Genomic DNA, 16,666 nt, shown 5'->3' with positions numbered 1-16,666 from the left:
CCTTTGTTGGCAAAGTAATATCTCAGCTTTTTAATATGCTGTCTAGGGTGGTTATAACTTTTCTTCCAAGGAGCAAGTGTCTTTTAATTTCATGGCTGCAGTCACCATCTGCAGTGATTTTGGAGCCCCCCAAAATAAAGTCTCTCACTGTTTCCATTGTTTCCCCATCAATTTGCCATGAAGTGATGGGGCCAGATGCCACAATACCAGTTTTCTGAATGTTGAGTTTTAAGCCAACTTTTTGGAATGGGTGAATTTAACTCAGATGACCATTATATCTGCTACTGTGGGCAAGAATCCCTCAGAAGAAATGGAATAGCCATCATAGTCAACAAAGAGTCTGAAATGCAGTACTTGGATGCAATCTCAAAAACAACAGAATGATCTCTGTTCATTTCCAAGGCAAACCATTCAATATCACAGTAATCCAAGTCTATGCCCCGACCAGTAATGCTGAAGAAGCTGAACAGTTCTATGAAGACCTACAAGACCTTCTAGAACTAACACCCCAAAAAGGTGTTCTTTCATTATAGGGAACTGGAATGCAAAAGTAGGAAGTCAAAAGATACCTGGAGTATCAGGCAAATCTGGCCTTGGAGTACAAAATGAAGCAGGTCAAAGGCTAACAGAGTTTTGCCAAGAGAACACACTGGTCATAGCAAACACACTCTTCCAACAACACAAGGGAAGACTCTACACATGGACATCACCAGATGGTCAATACCAAACTCAGATTGATAATATTCTTTGCAGCCAAAGATGGAGAAGCTCTATACAGTCAGCAAAAACAAAACCGGGAGCTGACTGTGGCTCAGATCATGAACTCCTTATTACCAAATTCAGACTTAAATTGAACAAAGTAGGGAAAACCACTAGACCATTCAGGTATGATCTAAATCAAATCCCTTACGATTATACAATGAAAGTGACAAATAGATTCAAGGGATTAGATCTGATAGAGTACCTGAAGAACTATGGACGGAGGTTCGTGACACTGTACAGGAGGCAGGGATCAAGAAGACCATCCCCAAGAAAAAGAAATACAAAAAAGGCAAAATGATTATCTGAGGAGGCCTTACAAATTGCTGAGAAAAGAAGAGAAGCTAAAGGCAAAGGAGAAAAGGAAAGATATATCCATTTGAATGCAGAGTTCCAAAGAATAGCAAGGAAAGATAAGAAAGCCTTCCTCAGTGATCAAAGCAAAGAAATAGAGGAAAACAATAAAATGGGAAAGACTAGAAATCTCAAGAAAATTAGAGATACCAAGGGAATATTTCGTGCAAAGATGGGCTCAATAAAGGACAGAAATGGTATGGACCTAACAAAAGCAGAAGATATTAAGAAGAGGTGGCAAGAATACACAGAAGAACTGTACAAAAAAGATCTTCATGACCCAGATAACCATGATGGTGTGATCACTCACCTGGAGCCAGACATCCTGGAATGTGAAGTCAAGTGGGCCTTAGGAATCACTATGAACAAAGCTAGTGGAGGTGATGGAATTCCAGTTGAGCTATTTCAAATCCTAAAAGATGATGCTGTGAAAGTGCTGCACTCAATATGCCAGCAAATTTGGAAAACTCAGCAGTGCCCACAGGACTGGAAAAGGTCAGTTTTCATTCCAATCCCAAAGAAAGGCAATGCCAAAGAATGCTCAAACTACCACACAATTGCACTCATCTCATGTGCTAGCAAAGTAATGCTCAAACTTCTCCAAGCCAGGCTTCAAAAGTATGTGAACTGTGAACTTCCAGATGTTCAAGCTGGATTTAGAAAAGGCAGAGGAACCAGATATCAAATTGCCAACATCTTTTGGATCATTAGAAAAGCAAGAGAGTTCCAGAAAAACATCTACTTCTGCTTTACTGACTATGCCAAAGCCTTTGACTGTGTGGATCACAACACAGTGTAGAAAATTCTGAAAGAGATGGGAATTCCAGACCACCTGACCTGCTTCCTGAGAAATCTGTATGCAGGTCAAGAAGCAACAGTTAGAACTGGACATGAAACAACAGACTGGTTCCAAATTGGGAAAAGAGTACATCAAGGCTGTATACTTAATGATAAAACAGATAAAATTCAACAAAAGTAATCATCATTAACTATATTCATTTTATAACATAGCCTAAACTACATAAGATATACCCATAGCCTGAACCACATAATATATACCCAATTGACTGCAGAGTTCCAAAGAATAGCAAGGAAAGATAAGAAAGCCTTTTTAAGTGAACAGTGCAAAGAAATAATAGAAAACAACTGAATGGGAAAAACTAGAGATCTCTTCAAGAAAACTGGAGATACCAAGGGAACATTTCATGCAAGGATGGTCATGATAAAGTATAGAAATTGTAAGGACCTAACAGTAACAGAAGAGATTAAGAAGAGGTGCAAAGAATACACAGAAGAACTGTACAAAAAAGGCCTTAATGACCTGAATTACCATAATGCCTGTGGTCACTCACCTAGAGCCGGACATCCTGGAGTGTGAAGTTAAATGGACCTTAGGAAGCATTAGTACAAACAAAACTAGTGGAGGTAATGGAATTCCAGCTGAGCTATTTCAAATCCTAAAAGCTGATACTGTTAAAGCAATGTACTCAATATGTCAACAAATTTGGAAAAGCCAGCAGTGGCCACAGGACTGAAAAAGCTTATTATTCCAATCCCAAAGAAAGGCAATCCCAAAGAATGTCCCAACTACCAAACAGTTGTACTCATCTCACATGCTAGGAAGCTAATTCTCAAAATCCTTCAAGCCAGGCTTCAACAGGACATGAACTGAGAACTTCCAGATGTATAAGCTGGATTTAGAAAATGCAGAGGAACCAGAGATTGAACTGTCAACGTTCACTGGATCATAGAAAAAGCAAGGGAATTCCAGGAAAATATCTATTTCTGCTTCATTGACTACACTAAAGTCTTTGACTGTGTGAATCACAACAAACTGTGGAAAACTCTTAAAGAGATGGGAATACCAGACCACCTTACCTGTCTCCTGAGAAACCTGTATGTAGGTCAAGAAGCAACAGTTAGAACTATACATGGAACAATAGACTGGTTCCAAATTGGGAAAGGAGTATATCAAGGCTGTATATTGTCACCCTGCTTATTTAACTTATATGTAGAATGCATCATGCGAAATGGCAGGCTGGATGAAGCACAAGCTGGAATCAATATTGCTGGGAAAAATATCAATAACCTCAGATATGCAGATGACACCACCCTTATGGCAGAAAGCAAGTAAGAACTAAAGAGCCTCTTGATGAAAGTAAAAGAGGAGAGTGAAAAAGTTGGCTTAAAACTCAATATTCAGAAAACTAAGATCATGGCAACTGGTCCCATCACTTCATGGCAAATAGATGGAGAAAAAATGGAAACAGTGACAGACTATTTTTGGGAGATGGTGACTGAAGTCTTGAAACTAAAAGATATTTGTTCCTTGGAAGAAAAGCTATGAGAAAGCTGCTGCTAAGTCGCTTCAGTCATGGCTGACTCTGTGCGACCCCATAGACGGCAGCCCACCAGGCTCCGCCGTCCCTGGGATTCTCCAGGCAAGAACACTGGAGTGGGTTGCCATTTCCTTCTCCAAAGCATTAAAGTGAAAATGAAAGTGAAGTCGCTCAGTCGTGTCCGACTCTTCGCGACCCCATGGACTGCAGCCTACCAGGCTCCTCCGTCTGTGGGATTTTCCAGGCAAGAGTACTGGAGTGGGGTGATGAGAAAGCTAGACAGCATATTAAACAGCAGAGACATCACTTTGCTGACAAAGGTCTGTATAGTCAAAGCAATTGCTTTTCCAGCAGTCATGGATGAATATGAGGGTTGGACCATATAAGAAGGCTGAGTGCCAAAGAATTGACTCTTTTGACCATGGTGCTGGAGAAGACTCTTTTGAGAGTCCCTTGGAAAGCAAGGAGATCAAACCAGTCAATCCTACATGAAATCAACCCTGAATATTCATTGAAAGGTTGAATGCTGAAGCTGAAGCTCCAAAACCTTGGCCAACTGATGCGAAGAGCTGACTTCTCAGAAAAGACCCTGATACTAGGAAAGATTGAAGGCAGGAGGCAATGAGGATGACAGAGGATGAGATGGTTAGACAGCATCATCAACTCAATGGACATGAGTCTGAGCTAACTCTGGGTGGAGAAGGACAGGGGTGCCTGGCATGCTGCAGTCCATGGGGCGGCAGAGTCGGACATGACCTGGTGACTGAATAACAACAACAAAACAAGTACATAAAGAAATATTTAACAGAATTACAAAGAGAAATAAACAATTCCAAATCATTGTAGGTAATTTTTAATGCGCCCTTCTGAACAGTATAATTTAGAAGTTTGACTATGATATATGTGTATGTGACTACACACACACACACATCTCCTACATAAACAGAAAATGCTCATTCTTTACAAATAAACAGAATATTTACAAAAACTGACTATATATCCTAAGCCTCCAGGGAAATTGTAACAAATATCTAAGAGTGATATTCATTGGAAGGACTGATGCTGAAGCTTCAATACTTTGGCCACCTGATGCAAACAACTGACTCACTGGAAAAGACCCTGACAGTGGAAAAGATTGAAGGCAGGAAGAGAAGGGGATGACAGAGGATGAGACGGTTGGATGGCACCACCGACTTGATGGACATGTGTGTGAGCAAGCTCCAGGAGTTGGTGATGTACAGGGAAGCCTGGTGTGCTGCAGTCCATGGGGTTGCAAAGAATTGGACACGACTGAGCAACTAAACTGAAGTAAACTGAAGAATAATATTATCATACACTCATCTAATCACAATACAATGAAAATGGAAATAAATTACAAAAATAAAGCCCAAGGCACATAATATTTGGAAGCTAAAAAGTCTTTTTACGAGCTGAGGAAGAAATCTTAATATAAATTGAATACCACCAAATGATATAACAGCAGCACCCTTATGTGGGTCCTTGAAGAAACATGTCCAGCCTCAAATGTATTCATTAGAAAAAAACAAAGTATGAAGTTAGGAAAAATCCCACAAAGTATGCCTCCAAGAGCAGAAGAAATATTAAAGCTAAGAGTAGAAATTTGTGAAAAAGAACATTAAGAAACAATAGAGAGAATCAATAATCCAAACCCTGTTTTCTGGCAAAATGCATTAAACTGCTTACTAGACTAAATGAAAGAGAGAATATAGATATTAACAACCATAGATATGGTAGACATTTTAAAAAATACCCAAATTCTCATTCTTAAAATAAGAAATGCAAAAGCTTAATAACTTCACCATTGCCAGGTCATTGAACCTGAACTTCAGGTTCTGGCTCCTCTGATGACCACAGACAGACCACCATCTCAGCACAAGATCTGTGTAATTCTCAGCGCTTTTGCGGCCAGTGGTGTGGAGTCACAGAACTAAGGTCCAGCCCACACTGCCTCATTCTGGTGCAAAGGCCAGAGGAGGTTATAGCATCAGCTTCTCAGGAAATGGCCTGAGGTGGGAGCCAATTATGTTTTCACAAAACTAATCCTCACCTAAAATAAGGGTACCGATGGCTTCAGCTCACATAAGAAGACTATTTCTGGCACACCCAAAAGGCAATACTTATCCTTCCAAAGAAAGGCTTCAGTCCCACCCCAGACCCCTCACAAACCTTCTTCAGAAATGCTAATGGTTTTTGAAGGGAATGTTTTTTCCGATTCAGGGCCAGAAGACAGTTCAATGGGACCCACAGGTTCAACCTATAGAAAAACATATACCATAAAATAACGGTTACAAGTTTAATAGTTTGATTATTTCAAAATACCATAAATAATTTTACATAGGTTTTTTCATAGAATGCAAATATGAAAGGTGAAAGAATAGGGTTGAATCCAATATGAGTTAAATGGTGAGGTTTTTTAAAAAGGAGTAAATTTTTACTTACTTTGTATCTTAACCAATTTAACCTTTTAAGAAGCTCAGGAAAACTACATCACAAATTTTAGAATGGGGAGGAATGTTAACTGCCATCAAGACAAAACTTTCTCTTTTATTTACACAGTTCACCTTTATTTTATTTTTTAATTGAAGTATAATTGACTTACAGTGTTATATTAGCTTCAGATGTATACTACAGTAATTCAATATTTTTATACACTACTCACCATATAAAGCTACACAACATTATTCACTGTTCTCCCTGTGCTGTACATTATATCACTGACTTATTTTTATAGTTGGTAATTTGTACCTCTTAATCTCCTTCACTTATTTCACCCATCTCCCACCCACCTCTCTTCTGGCAACCACTGGTTTGTTCGCTGTGTCAATGAGTCTGTTTCTCTTTTGTGTTTCAGATAGTCTTTTCAGCAAAAAGTGTTGGGAAAACTAGACAGCTACATTTAAAAGAAGGAAACGAGACCATTTTCTTACACCATACACAAAATACACTCAAAACTGTCTGTTGCTAACACATGAAAAGATGCTCAACATCACTCATTATCAGAGAAATGCAAATCAAAACCACAATGAGGTACCATTACACGCCAGTCAGGATGGCTGCTATCCAAAAGTCTACAAGCAATAAATGCTGGAGAGGGTGTGGAGAAAAGGGAACCCTCTTACACTGTTGGTGGGAATGCAAACTAGTACAGCCGCTATGGAGAACAGTGTGGAGATTCCTTAAAAAACTGGAAATGGAACTGCCATATGACCCAGCAATCCCACTTCTGGGCATACACACCGAGGAAACCAGATCTGAAAGAGACACGTGCACCCCAGTGTTCATCGCAGCACTGTTTATAATAGCCAGGACATGGAAGCAACCTAGATGCCCATCAGCAGATGAATGGATAAGGAAGCTGTGGTACATATACACCATGGAATATTACTCAGCTGTTAAAAAGAATTCATTTGAATCAGTTCTAATGAGATGGATGAAACTGGAGCCCATTATACAGAGTGAAGTAAGCCAGAAAGATAAAGAACATTACAGCATACTAACACATATATATGGAATTTAGAAAGATGGTAACGATAACCCTATACGCAAAACAGAAAAAGAGACACAGATGTACAGAACAGACTTTTGGACTCTGTGGGAGAAGGCGAGGGGGTGATGTTTCGAGAGAACAGCATGTATATTATCTATAGTAAAACAGATCACCAGCCCAGGTGGGATGCATGAGACAAGTGCTCGGGCCTGGTGCACTGGGAAGACCCAGAGGAATCGGGTGGAGAGGGAGGTGGGAGGGGGGATCGGGATGGGGAATACATGTAACTCCATGGCTGATTCATGTCAATGTATGACAAAACCCACTGCAATACTGTGAAGTAATTAGCCTCCAACTAATAAAAATAAATGAAAAAAAAAAAAAAACAAAAAACCTGTCTGTTGCTGTTTTTCAGTTACTAAGTTGTGTCTGACTCTTTGCAACCCCATGGATGGCAGCACACCAGGTTTCCCTGTTCTTCACTATCTCTCAGAATCTGCTCAAACTCATGTCCAATGAGTTGGTGACACCATCCAACCATCTGATAAAGACTTATATGTAAGACCGGAAACTGTAAAACCCCTAGAAGAAAACTTAGGCAATAGGCTCTCTGACATTGGTCTCAGCAATATATTTTTGGATCTGTCTCCACAGGCAAGTGTAACAACAGCAAAAATAAACAGAGACTACAACAAACCAGAAAGTTTTTGCACAGTCAAGGAAACCAACAACAAAACAGAAAGGCAACCTACAGACTGGGAGAAAATATTTGCAAATACTGTCTCTGAAAAGGGAGTAATATCTAAAATACTAACAGAACTCATACAGCTAATATCAAAAAAACAAACCAATTTAAAATTGGGCACAGGACATGAACAGATATTTTTCCCAAAGATAGCATACAAATAGCCAGTCGACTTAGGAAAAGATGGTCAATGTCACAAATCATCTAGGAAATGCAAATCAAAACCACAATGAGCTATCATATGCCAGACAGATTGGCTATTATTAAAAAGACAGACAAGTATGTGGAGAAAAGGGAATCCTTGTGCACCGCTGGTGGGAAGTAAACTGGTGCAGCCACTATGGAAAACAGTATGGAAGTTCCTCAAAAAAGAAAAACAGGTCCACCACACAATCCACAAAGTCCAATTTGGGGGATTTATCTGAAGATATCAAAATCTTTCATTTTAAAGATGAGGAGTGAGGACCAGGGAAATGCAGAGACTTTCAAATCCAGAACATGGACTTGAACCCATATTTTTAAGGCACCTGTTTGGTGAGTCCACAGTGCCCCTCAGCTTCTTCCAGGCCTACAGGCCATTTACCTAAACTAAAATGAGCAAGTAAAAAAAAAATCTCTGTATTTATGTGTGCATCATAATAGTATGAGAACATTGTAAACTAATATGCCAAACCTTTCATTTAAATATTTCCTTAAAGTAGTCACCTCGGAAGACTATATGTTTATTGAGTTTGATCAACCAATTTTAGAATTCTTTGTTTGAAATTGCCTCCCAAGCTTGGGCGACAATTATTAATAATTATTCCATTATTATTATATGAATGTGATTTTATTTCTGTCTGAATCTAAAAATGAGAGCACAAAAACAGCCATCAAATAAACATTTATCAGATGCCTGCCATGGACCAAGCAAAAGACAAATTCTTACCTACCAGTGTGGAAAGGCTGGGGCTGAGAGGGGACCAGTATCAGAATTTGGGGGAACCTTTAAAACACACGAGTGTGACTTATGCCCTCCTCCTTGAGAAGCCATCTCCCCCTCCCGTCTCTCTCCCCGCCCCACCCTGGTCAATAGGGCTGGCATATTTTTGGTGCACACATCTATCTTCTTTTATTAGATTCTAAGCTCCTTGAGAGTAGCGACTATGCCTTATTTACTTTCCTTTTCCTTATTTCCTTTACTTCACTTTCCTACAAGCCAAGATCAAGACTAGACTGAGGTGGAAGTAACATACCTGGTTTTACATAAACTAGAAGCTTAATAAACTAAAAGAGAAGGCAACTTTGAAAGTGATTCCTTGGAACATGGACTTTCAGGGACAATTTCAACACTCAACATTAATTTGGATGTAATAAATCTAAACCTGGATTAAAAACAAAAAGGAGTGCTCGCTTCAGCAGCACACATACTAAAATTGGAACGATACAGAGAAGATTAGCATGGCCCCTGTGCAAGGATGACACGTAAATTCGTGAAGCGTTCCATAGTTTAAAAAAATAAATTAATCAATTAAAAAAAATAAAAAGGAAAACAATCAAATAAACACCATAATGTCATTACTTATGAGTAATCCTGAAACTAATACAACATTGTAAATCAACTACACTGCAATAAAAAGTTTAAAAACCAAAACAGCAATCCTACTTCATATATTATTTTCACTGTAGTTTCACATATATTAAATCTTAGCTTTTTAATAATTGCTAAACCTTTGGATTAAAGAAATGCCATAATCCTAATAAATATATTTTCTTAAAATATCAACATTCTTGGGAGAAAATAACAGCAATTGAAGCAACAGACAAAGGATTAATCTCAAAAATATACAAGCAACTCCTGAAGCTCACTTCCAGAAAAATAAATGACCCAATCAAAAAATGGGCCAAAGAACTAAACAGACATTTCTCCAAAGAAGACATACAGATGGCTAACAAACACATGAAAAGATGCTCAACATCACTCATTATCAGAGAAATGCAAATCAAAACCACAATGAGGTACCATTACACGCCAGTCAGGATGGCTGCTATCCAAAAGTCTACAAGCAATAAATGCTGGAGAGGGTGTGGAGAAAAGGGAACCCTCTTACACTGTTGGTGGGAATGCAAACTAGTAGAGCCACTATGGAGAACAGTGTGGAGATTCCTTAAAAAACTGGAAATAGAACTGCCATATGACCCAGCAATCCCACTTCTGGGCATACACACCGAGGAAACCAGATCTGAAAGAGACACGTGCACCCCAATGTTCATCGTAGCACTCTTTATAATTGCTGGAACATGGGAGCAAGGAAGTTATGGTACATATACACAATGGAATATTATTCAGCCATTAAAAAGAATTCATTTGAATCAGTTCTAATGAGATGGATGAAACTGGAGCCCATTATACAGAGTGAAGTAAGCCAGAAAGATAAAGACCAATACAGTATGCTAACGCATATATATGGAATTTAGAAAGATGGTAACAATAACCCTATATGCAAAACAGAAAAAGAGACACAGATGTACAGAACAGACTTTTGGACTCTATGGGAGAAGGTGAGGGTGGGATGTTCTGAGAGAATAGCATTGAAACAAGTATACTATCAAGGGTGAAACAGATCACCAGCCCAGGTTGGATGCATGAGACAGGTGCTCAGGGCTGGTGCACTGGGAAGACCCAGAGGGATGGGAAGGGGAGGGAGGCGGGAGGGGGGATCAGGATGGGGAACACATGTAAATCCATGGCTGATTCATGTCAATGTATGGCAAAAACCACTACAATACTGTAAAGTAATTAGCCTCCAACTAATAAAAATAAATGAAAAAAATAAATAAAATATCAACATTCTAGTAACCTGGAATATTTGTTAGGTATGTCACTGATGGACTTCTTTTTCTGCAAATTTGCATTTTCTGCAATTTGCATTTCCCAATATAAGGCTTTAATGTATTCAAAATATTTTTACTATTTGCTCATTAATCTTTATTTTATATAAATTTTATTTCCTAAAAAAAGATAGGATATTTGTATAAAATAAGAGAGTTCTATTTATCTAACTACCATTATACACCATATACATTAATCTCTAACCTAAACATTAATCTCTTTATGATGCATACTTTTTAAAGATACAGAAAACTTTTAAGGATTACTAAGCCTGTTCTATAAATTATTTGAAAAGAAATTGAGAATTCAAAATGTAAGGACAACAATGTCTGTAAAGTTACAAAAATCTTGCTGAAGAAAATGATACTCAACTGAGAGCAGGATTTTTCTAAAACCACATTCTGGTTTTGTAATTCATGTATTTATTTTCCTGGTAGAAGTTGAGGGTTCAATTCTTAAAAGCTTAATGCTTAAGTGGTTCTCCACGAGGAGTGATTTTGCCCCTCAGAGGACATTTGCCAATGCCTGCAGACATTTTTGGTTATTAAGGCTAAAGGGAATGTTACTGACAGCTAGTGGGTCAAGACTAGGGATGCTACTAAAATCCTACAATGCATGGGATAGATGTCCACAACAGAGAATTACCTGGCCCAATGTCAGCAATGCTGGAGGCTGAGAAACCTTGGCTTTTGAAACCATTTCTCATTATTTTGAAAAATCAAGAGTCTAAAATTATATCACTCTACAAATCTAGTAAGTAGGTTAACAAACAAATAAACAAGTAAAGGCTGTCTACCTTCACACAGTGTCGGTCTGGCACTGTGTGTCTGGGGTAATTGTGCTCTATGTTTTCAGCAAGGTTCTGTATTGCTAATAGCTGTTCATCAATTCTCTGAAGCTTTGCGGTGAGATGCTCCAGCCGGCGAGCGGCAGGGCTTGGTGCAGGACGAGCGGTGGGGACTTCCTGTAGCACCTCCCACAGCAGGTAGTCTTCTGTAGCATCTGACTTTGAGCTCGGTTCCTTGAAGCGAAAATCTGGCTTCGGAGTATCTAAATATTATTAAAGGGAATATCAGAACTGACTACAATTAAGAAAGAAATTGTAATAGTTGCTGACGATTTAATTTCTTGAAGACCTCAATTTAAGTCAACATAACATTCCCTTCTTCCAAATCAGTTTAATTTAGTATACTTAAGAAACAGCCTCAGCTTCTTGACTTCTGAGATTACTCTTTGTTGTGAGATAAAAATATATAACAGTGGGAGTGGTAATATATAACAGTGGTAATATATAATATTACCATTACCACAAAGCACCATTACAATGAAATCTGAATGTTAATGTTACTTTTACCTTCTGCTACACAAATACACTTCATCAAAAAGCAACCTTAAAGTCTTTGTGACTTTTTAAAACTCTACCTGAAAACCAACAACATCACACAGTAAAAGCTAGGTCCAATGTAGGCCATTACGGCCTCTACGTGGGATCTCAGGCAAACATTAAGCCTCTCAAGACCAACATGTATCAAAGTCAGTGACTCTGTACTTTTAAACTCAGCTGATTCTTGTCCCTAATTTGAAACACTTCTTCTGGCCTCTGGGTCTTCTCCTCCCTATCTCACTCTCCCTTCTCAGTCATCATCTTGGTCTTTTTTTCTGCAACCCACACTCCTTTCACCCTTCAGTATTTCCAGGGCACCAGTCTCAGATCACGGCTCTTCTCACTCCACCCACCCTCTCTGGGTGAGGTCTCGGGTGCACTGCTGACTCTCACATCCAAACAGCACTCTCTGTGAGCTCCAGTTCTTAATCTATCTGTGTCCTGAACATCTTATTCATCTCTTGCTCTTTTTCAGTAAGTCATGTCCAACTCTGTGAGCCCATGGACTACAGCATGCCACGCTCCTCTGTTCTCCACTATATCCCAGAGTTTGCTCAAATCCATGTCCGTTGAGTTAGTGAGGCTCATCTTATCCTCTGTCATCCCCTTCTCCTCCTTCCTCAGTCTCTCCCAGCATCAAGGTCTTTTGCAATGTGTCGGCTCTTCACATCCGGTGGCCAAAGTATTGAAGCTTCAGCATCAGTCCTTCCAATGAATATTTAGGGTTGATTTCCTTTAGGATGGACTAGTGTGATCTCCTTGCAGTCCAAGGGACTCTCAAGAGTCTTCTCCAGCACCACAGTTCAAAAGCATCAATTCTTCAGCACTCAGCCTTCGTTATGGTTCAACTCTCACATCCATACATGACTATTGGAAAAACCATAGCTCTGACTATCTGGACCTTTGTTGGCAAAGTGAAGTCTCTTATTTGGCAAAGTGATGTCATCTTATTCAGGCTGTCCCAAAGGGAGATCAAACCAAACTCACAGCTTTTGCCCTTCTACCCTCTTTCCTCCTGATTGCCCAGCTCAGGGAACAGCACTATCATTCACCCAGTTTCCCAAGCCAGCTGCCTGAAATGCATTCAAGGTTCTTCTCTTTCCTTCAGTTCCAACATGACACCAAATACTGATGATCCCCCTGCCAATCATCTCCTCATTCCTACCACCACAGCTTAACTGAAGCTTTCACAACCCAAGGACACCAAACAGTATGAAAGAAAGTGAAAGTGAAGTCGCTAAATCGTGTCCGACTCTTTGCAACCCCATGGACTGTAGCCTACCAGGTTCACCATCCGTGGGATCTTCCAGGCAAGAATACTGGAGTGGGTTGCCATTTCCTTCTCCAGGAGATATTCCCAACCCAGGGATTGAAGCCAGGTCTCCCGCATTGTAGGCAGACGCTTTACCGTCTGAGCCACCAGGGAAGTCCCAATTTCTAAATACTTCACTCCTCTCTAGCCCAAATTCTACAAAGGCCCCAGAGAGATCTTTTAAAACATAAATCTGATATTGTTCCTTTTCCATCTGAAATCCTTGAGCAGTTCTCTAACGCCTTCGCCTTTAAAGTTCAAATGCTTCGGAATGAGAGACAATGGCATTGTCTTTCCTAGGCCTTCCTATCCAGCTCTTCTCTTGCTATTTCTTTAAAACAGAAAAACACTAAGCACTGTGAACTTTAATTTTCTCAGACTTAGCATCTTGAGTCGTCATAAGATCTGTTCTGTGTGATGTATTCTATGCAGCTTTCTCTTGCTCAATCCTACTGTTAAGATTCCATTTAGGTGTCTCTCCCCTACATAGCCTCAGTCCTCCCCAGAGATGGATTAGATGCTGTATTCCCCAACAATCTCATCCTTATCACCATGACGACATGTACCACGCCGTCATGTACTACAGTCATCTCTTGACTCCTCTGCTTTCCTTTCCCCCAGACGTGAGCCCACAGGCGGAGAGCCTGGTGTCACTCTCTTCTTTGGTCCCTACGCGTTGTCCCTAACTTGGTGCTCAGTGAATGAAGAGATGGTCAGATGAGGCTTATGATGCCTGTCCTACTTGACTCCACAGAGATTTTGTGAGGATCAAATTATTCAACAAAAAAACCTAAAAAGTATGAATGACTAAACAAAAGTAAGTAATGATTATTTTCAGTCCCAGGGTAGGACCTTCACCTGTGTCCTGCCGTATGTCTGATGGCAGAGGTGAGCTGATGCGAGGCTCCTTCACTTCTGTACTGCCCGCTCTCCAGCCGCGTCCACCCAGACAGGATGGAGACACTGTCGCAGGTTTAAAGCATAAATCCACAGCGGAACAGGCAGATTCTACCAAGAATGTGAAAGGCATACAAAGACTGATTCTAAACTTATAAATAAGGTATTGAAAAGATTAATAGAACATTTCTAAATGTGAATATAAACATCTAAAACTACAGTGAATTTGGAGGAGGAGAGCTAAGAGACAAGAGTAGGGATATTAATGCTACATTAAAGAAGTTTTCAAAAATGTTTTAAATTTATTTTAAAAGTAGGAAAAATTATTACCTTTACTCTTGAGATTGTCAAGAGTCAGGGGAATAGCATTAGTAACTGAAGCTGCCATGTAATGTAATTCTGCAGAAGACGGGACTTCTAGACAATCACTGTGTTGCTTGGTATTATCTGAAGGCTCTTCCTTGACAGGTAATTCCTGTAGATCATCAGCTTCAATGTCAATCACATTTATGTAAGTGTGTCCAACCTGAGCCAAAACATAAAATCAAAGAGGGTTACATTCCTTTTATTTACATGGCTATTCCATCCTACCCTTACCAAAAAAAAAGGTTTAATTCTCAAGAGCTTACATGAGCCTAACTTAGGGAAAACCGCACGAATCATGCATTATAGTCTTAGTTTACAATATCTGGAGGCATAACATTTAAATCTTAAACTAAATTTTGACCTTTCCAACAAATCTACGTAGGTGAGACTTTTTGGCCTCAGTTCATCTATACAACTGAATAATGCAGATGACCATGATAAATTTTAGCACAAAGCTATTATTAAAACTTTCAAATTTAGTACCGTATCAGATGCTGAAGGTGACAGGGGTTTCTCCGATATTTCAGTGGGAAGTCTGAGATTTAGACATATATCTGGAGCCAAAAGTTGAGGCACATTCAAAGATTCATGTTCTAAAAATCAAGATAGTAAAAAAAAATTCCTGTAAATAGTTCTACATCATTAACTTTGTAAGAACAAGTTAGCAACAAACAACATTAAAAGTATTTGTTGAAAATCTAAGTTTCTTTGTATGAATAAATTAAAGAAAATTCTATTCTACTCTAATGGCAAGATTGTATTTAATCTAGAGTAATTCATAATTGAATACAGACTGACTACAGTTTTTCTCATATGAATGATTCATAACAATAATGAAATATCTAAGTCATACCAAGAAAATGCTGTAATTTCCTTTTTCCATGTCAGATATATTAAGTCATTTTTGTTTAACATTTCAATAAAACCAGATTTTAGGAAATTAATCATAGCAAATTTTTTTACTTTCAACATTGCTTCTTCTTGTTTGTTCATTTGGTTAAACAGCTTTATTGAGACATAATTCACCTCCTTTAAAAATGTATAACATATATATGAGTGTATATATATGTATGTATGTATAAAAATGTATAACTCAAATGTATAACTCAGTGGTTCTTAGTATATGTAGAGACTGTAGCTAAATCATACCACTTAAAAAGTTTAATATCTTAATTTTATAGAAGTCATTAGCTTCTTATTCAAAACAATAAAGAAGCCTATCACAACAGGTCAGCAGTCTAACTGTGTTTTTTGTCCTATAACTCTAATCTTATTTCCTAGCACCATATTTTTAATAGAACATTACTTTCAAATTTCACAAGCAAAATCTAACTCACTGCAGTACTGAGTACCGAAAACTTGGTGCCAAGGCTTGAATTTAAACCACATGACAAGCATAAAACTAGAAAAATGAAAATTCATTTTCTCTCTATTAAATCAATTTTTGGTTTAACTGCTTTTTTATGGGGGGTGGTAACTCCTGTTTTAGCCATCATACAGACATAATCTTTAATTAGTCATGCTGTTCTCAGGAAAAAAAAAAAAAGAAATCACACCTGATATGGAAGAAATGACTTGTTTATTTTTATGACATTCAGAAACAACTTCTTGAGAAGCAGCTTCTTGATATCAATGAGGAGATTTGTGACAAAAAGAGAAAACAGAAAAGGGACTTTACAACCACAGAAAAATTCAATATACAAGCATAAATTTTTTATATATTGTGCATAAAAAGTGGCAGAAAACTAGACTGACAGCTTAAGAATTTAATTTCTTAATTAATAAAATAATTTTAATTTTATTACTATTTATATTCTGGGCCTGATCACCTGGATGAATAACAAACTTCCAGCAAATAGCTGCTGACTTTAGAAGACAACAGAGCAGCAAAGTACCTCTAGGCTTTCTCAAAGATACATTTAAGAATGCTCCTCCAATGCACACTGAACCTTTGTATCAAAAAACATCTTATTAAAAAACAATCTTATACATGCTCAACCTCGTTCAGAAAGAAATAAAAATTAAAATAACAGATGTTTTTTATTTTAATCAACTGGATTGGTAAAGGGTAAAAGAGTTATTAGCTAAGACATAGTGATGACCAAAAGAGATAAAAAAGGTTCTATGCAA

The 16,666-nt window shown here is 38.5% G+C and overlaps 1 protein-coding gene and 1 non-coding gene across 15 annotated transcripts in view; one reads left to right on the top strand and one right to left on the bottom strand.

Annotated features, from left to right (window-relative positions):
- Positions 1–16,666, bottom strand: part of CPLANE1 (ciliogenesis and planar polarity effector 1) — a 107,267-nt gene that overhangs the window by 27,861 nt on the left and 62,740 nt on the right. For 8 of the 14 annotated variants that reach the window (XM_043887302.1, XM_043887301.1, XM_043887309.1 and 5 more), the window contains exons 39-44: positions 16,093–16,158; positions 15,020–15,129; positions 14,501–14,696; positions 14,132–14,281; positions 11,374–11,627; positions 5,640–5,727 (exon numbers count right to left, since the gene is read on the bottom strand). In XM_043887302.1, the coding sequence (XP_043743237.1) occupies positions 5,640–5,727; positions 11,374–11,627; positions 14,132–14,281; positions 14,501–14,696; positions 15,020–15,129; positions 16,093–16,158 (864 nt within the window). The remainder of the gene's footprint in view (positions 1–5,639; positions 5,728–11,373; positions 11,628–14,131; positions 14,282–14,500; positions 14,697–15,019; positions 15,130–16,092; positions 16,159–16,666) is intronic. The other 6 variants (XM_043887307.1, XM_043887308.1, XM_043887314.1 and 3 more) reach the window with 4 other exon arrangements.
- LOC122684022 lies at positions 9,091–9,197 on the top strand. Its single transcript, XR_006337918.1, has one exon. It is a non-coding gene; the product is annotated as a U6 spliceosomal RNA (small nuclear RNA).

The sequence above is a fragment of the Cervus elaphus genome, chromosome 25, assembly GCF_910594005.1.
Source record: "Cervus elaphus chromosome 25, mCerEla1.1, whole genome shotgun sequence".
In the NCBI taxonomy this organism is placed as follows: Eukaryota; Metazoa; Chordata; class Mammalia; order Artiodactyla; family Cervidae; genus Cervus; species Cervus elaphus.
The sequence above is the reverse complement of the archived record's forward strand: the minus strand, read 5'-3'. Positions and strand labels throughout refer to the sequence as shown.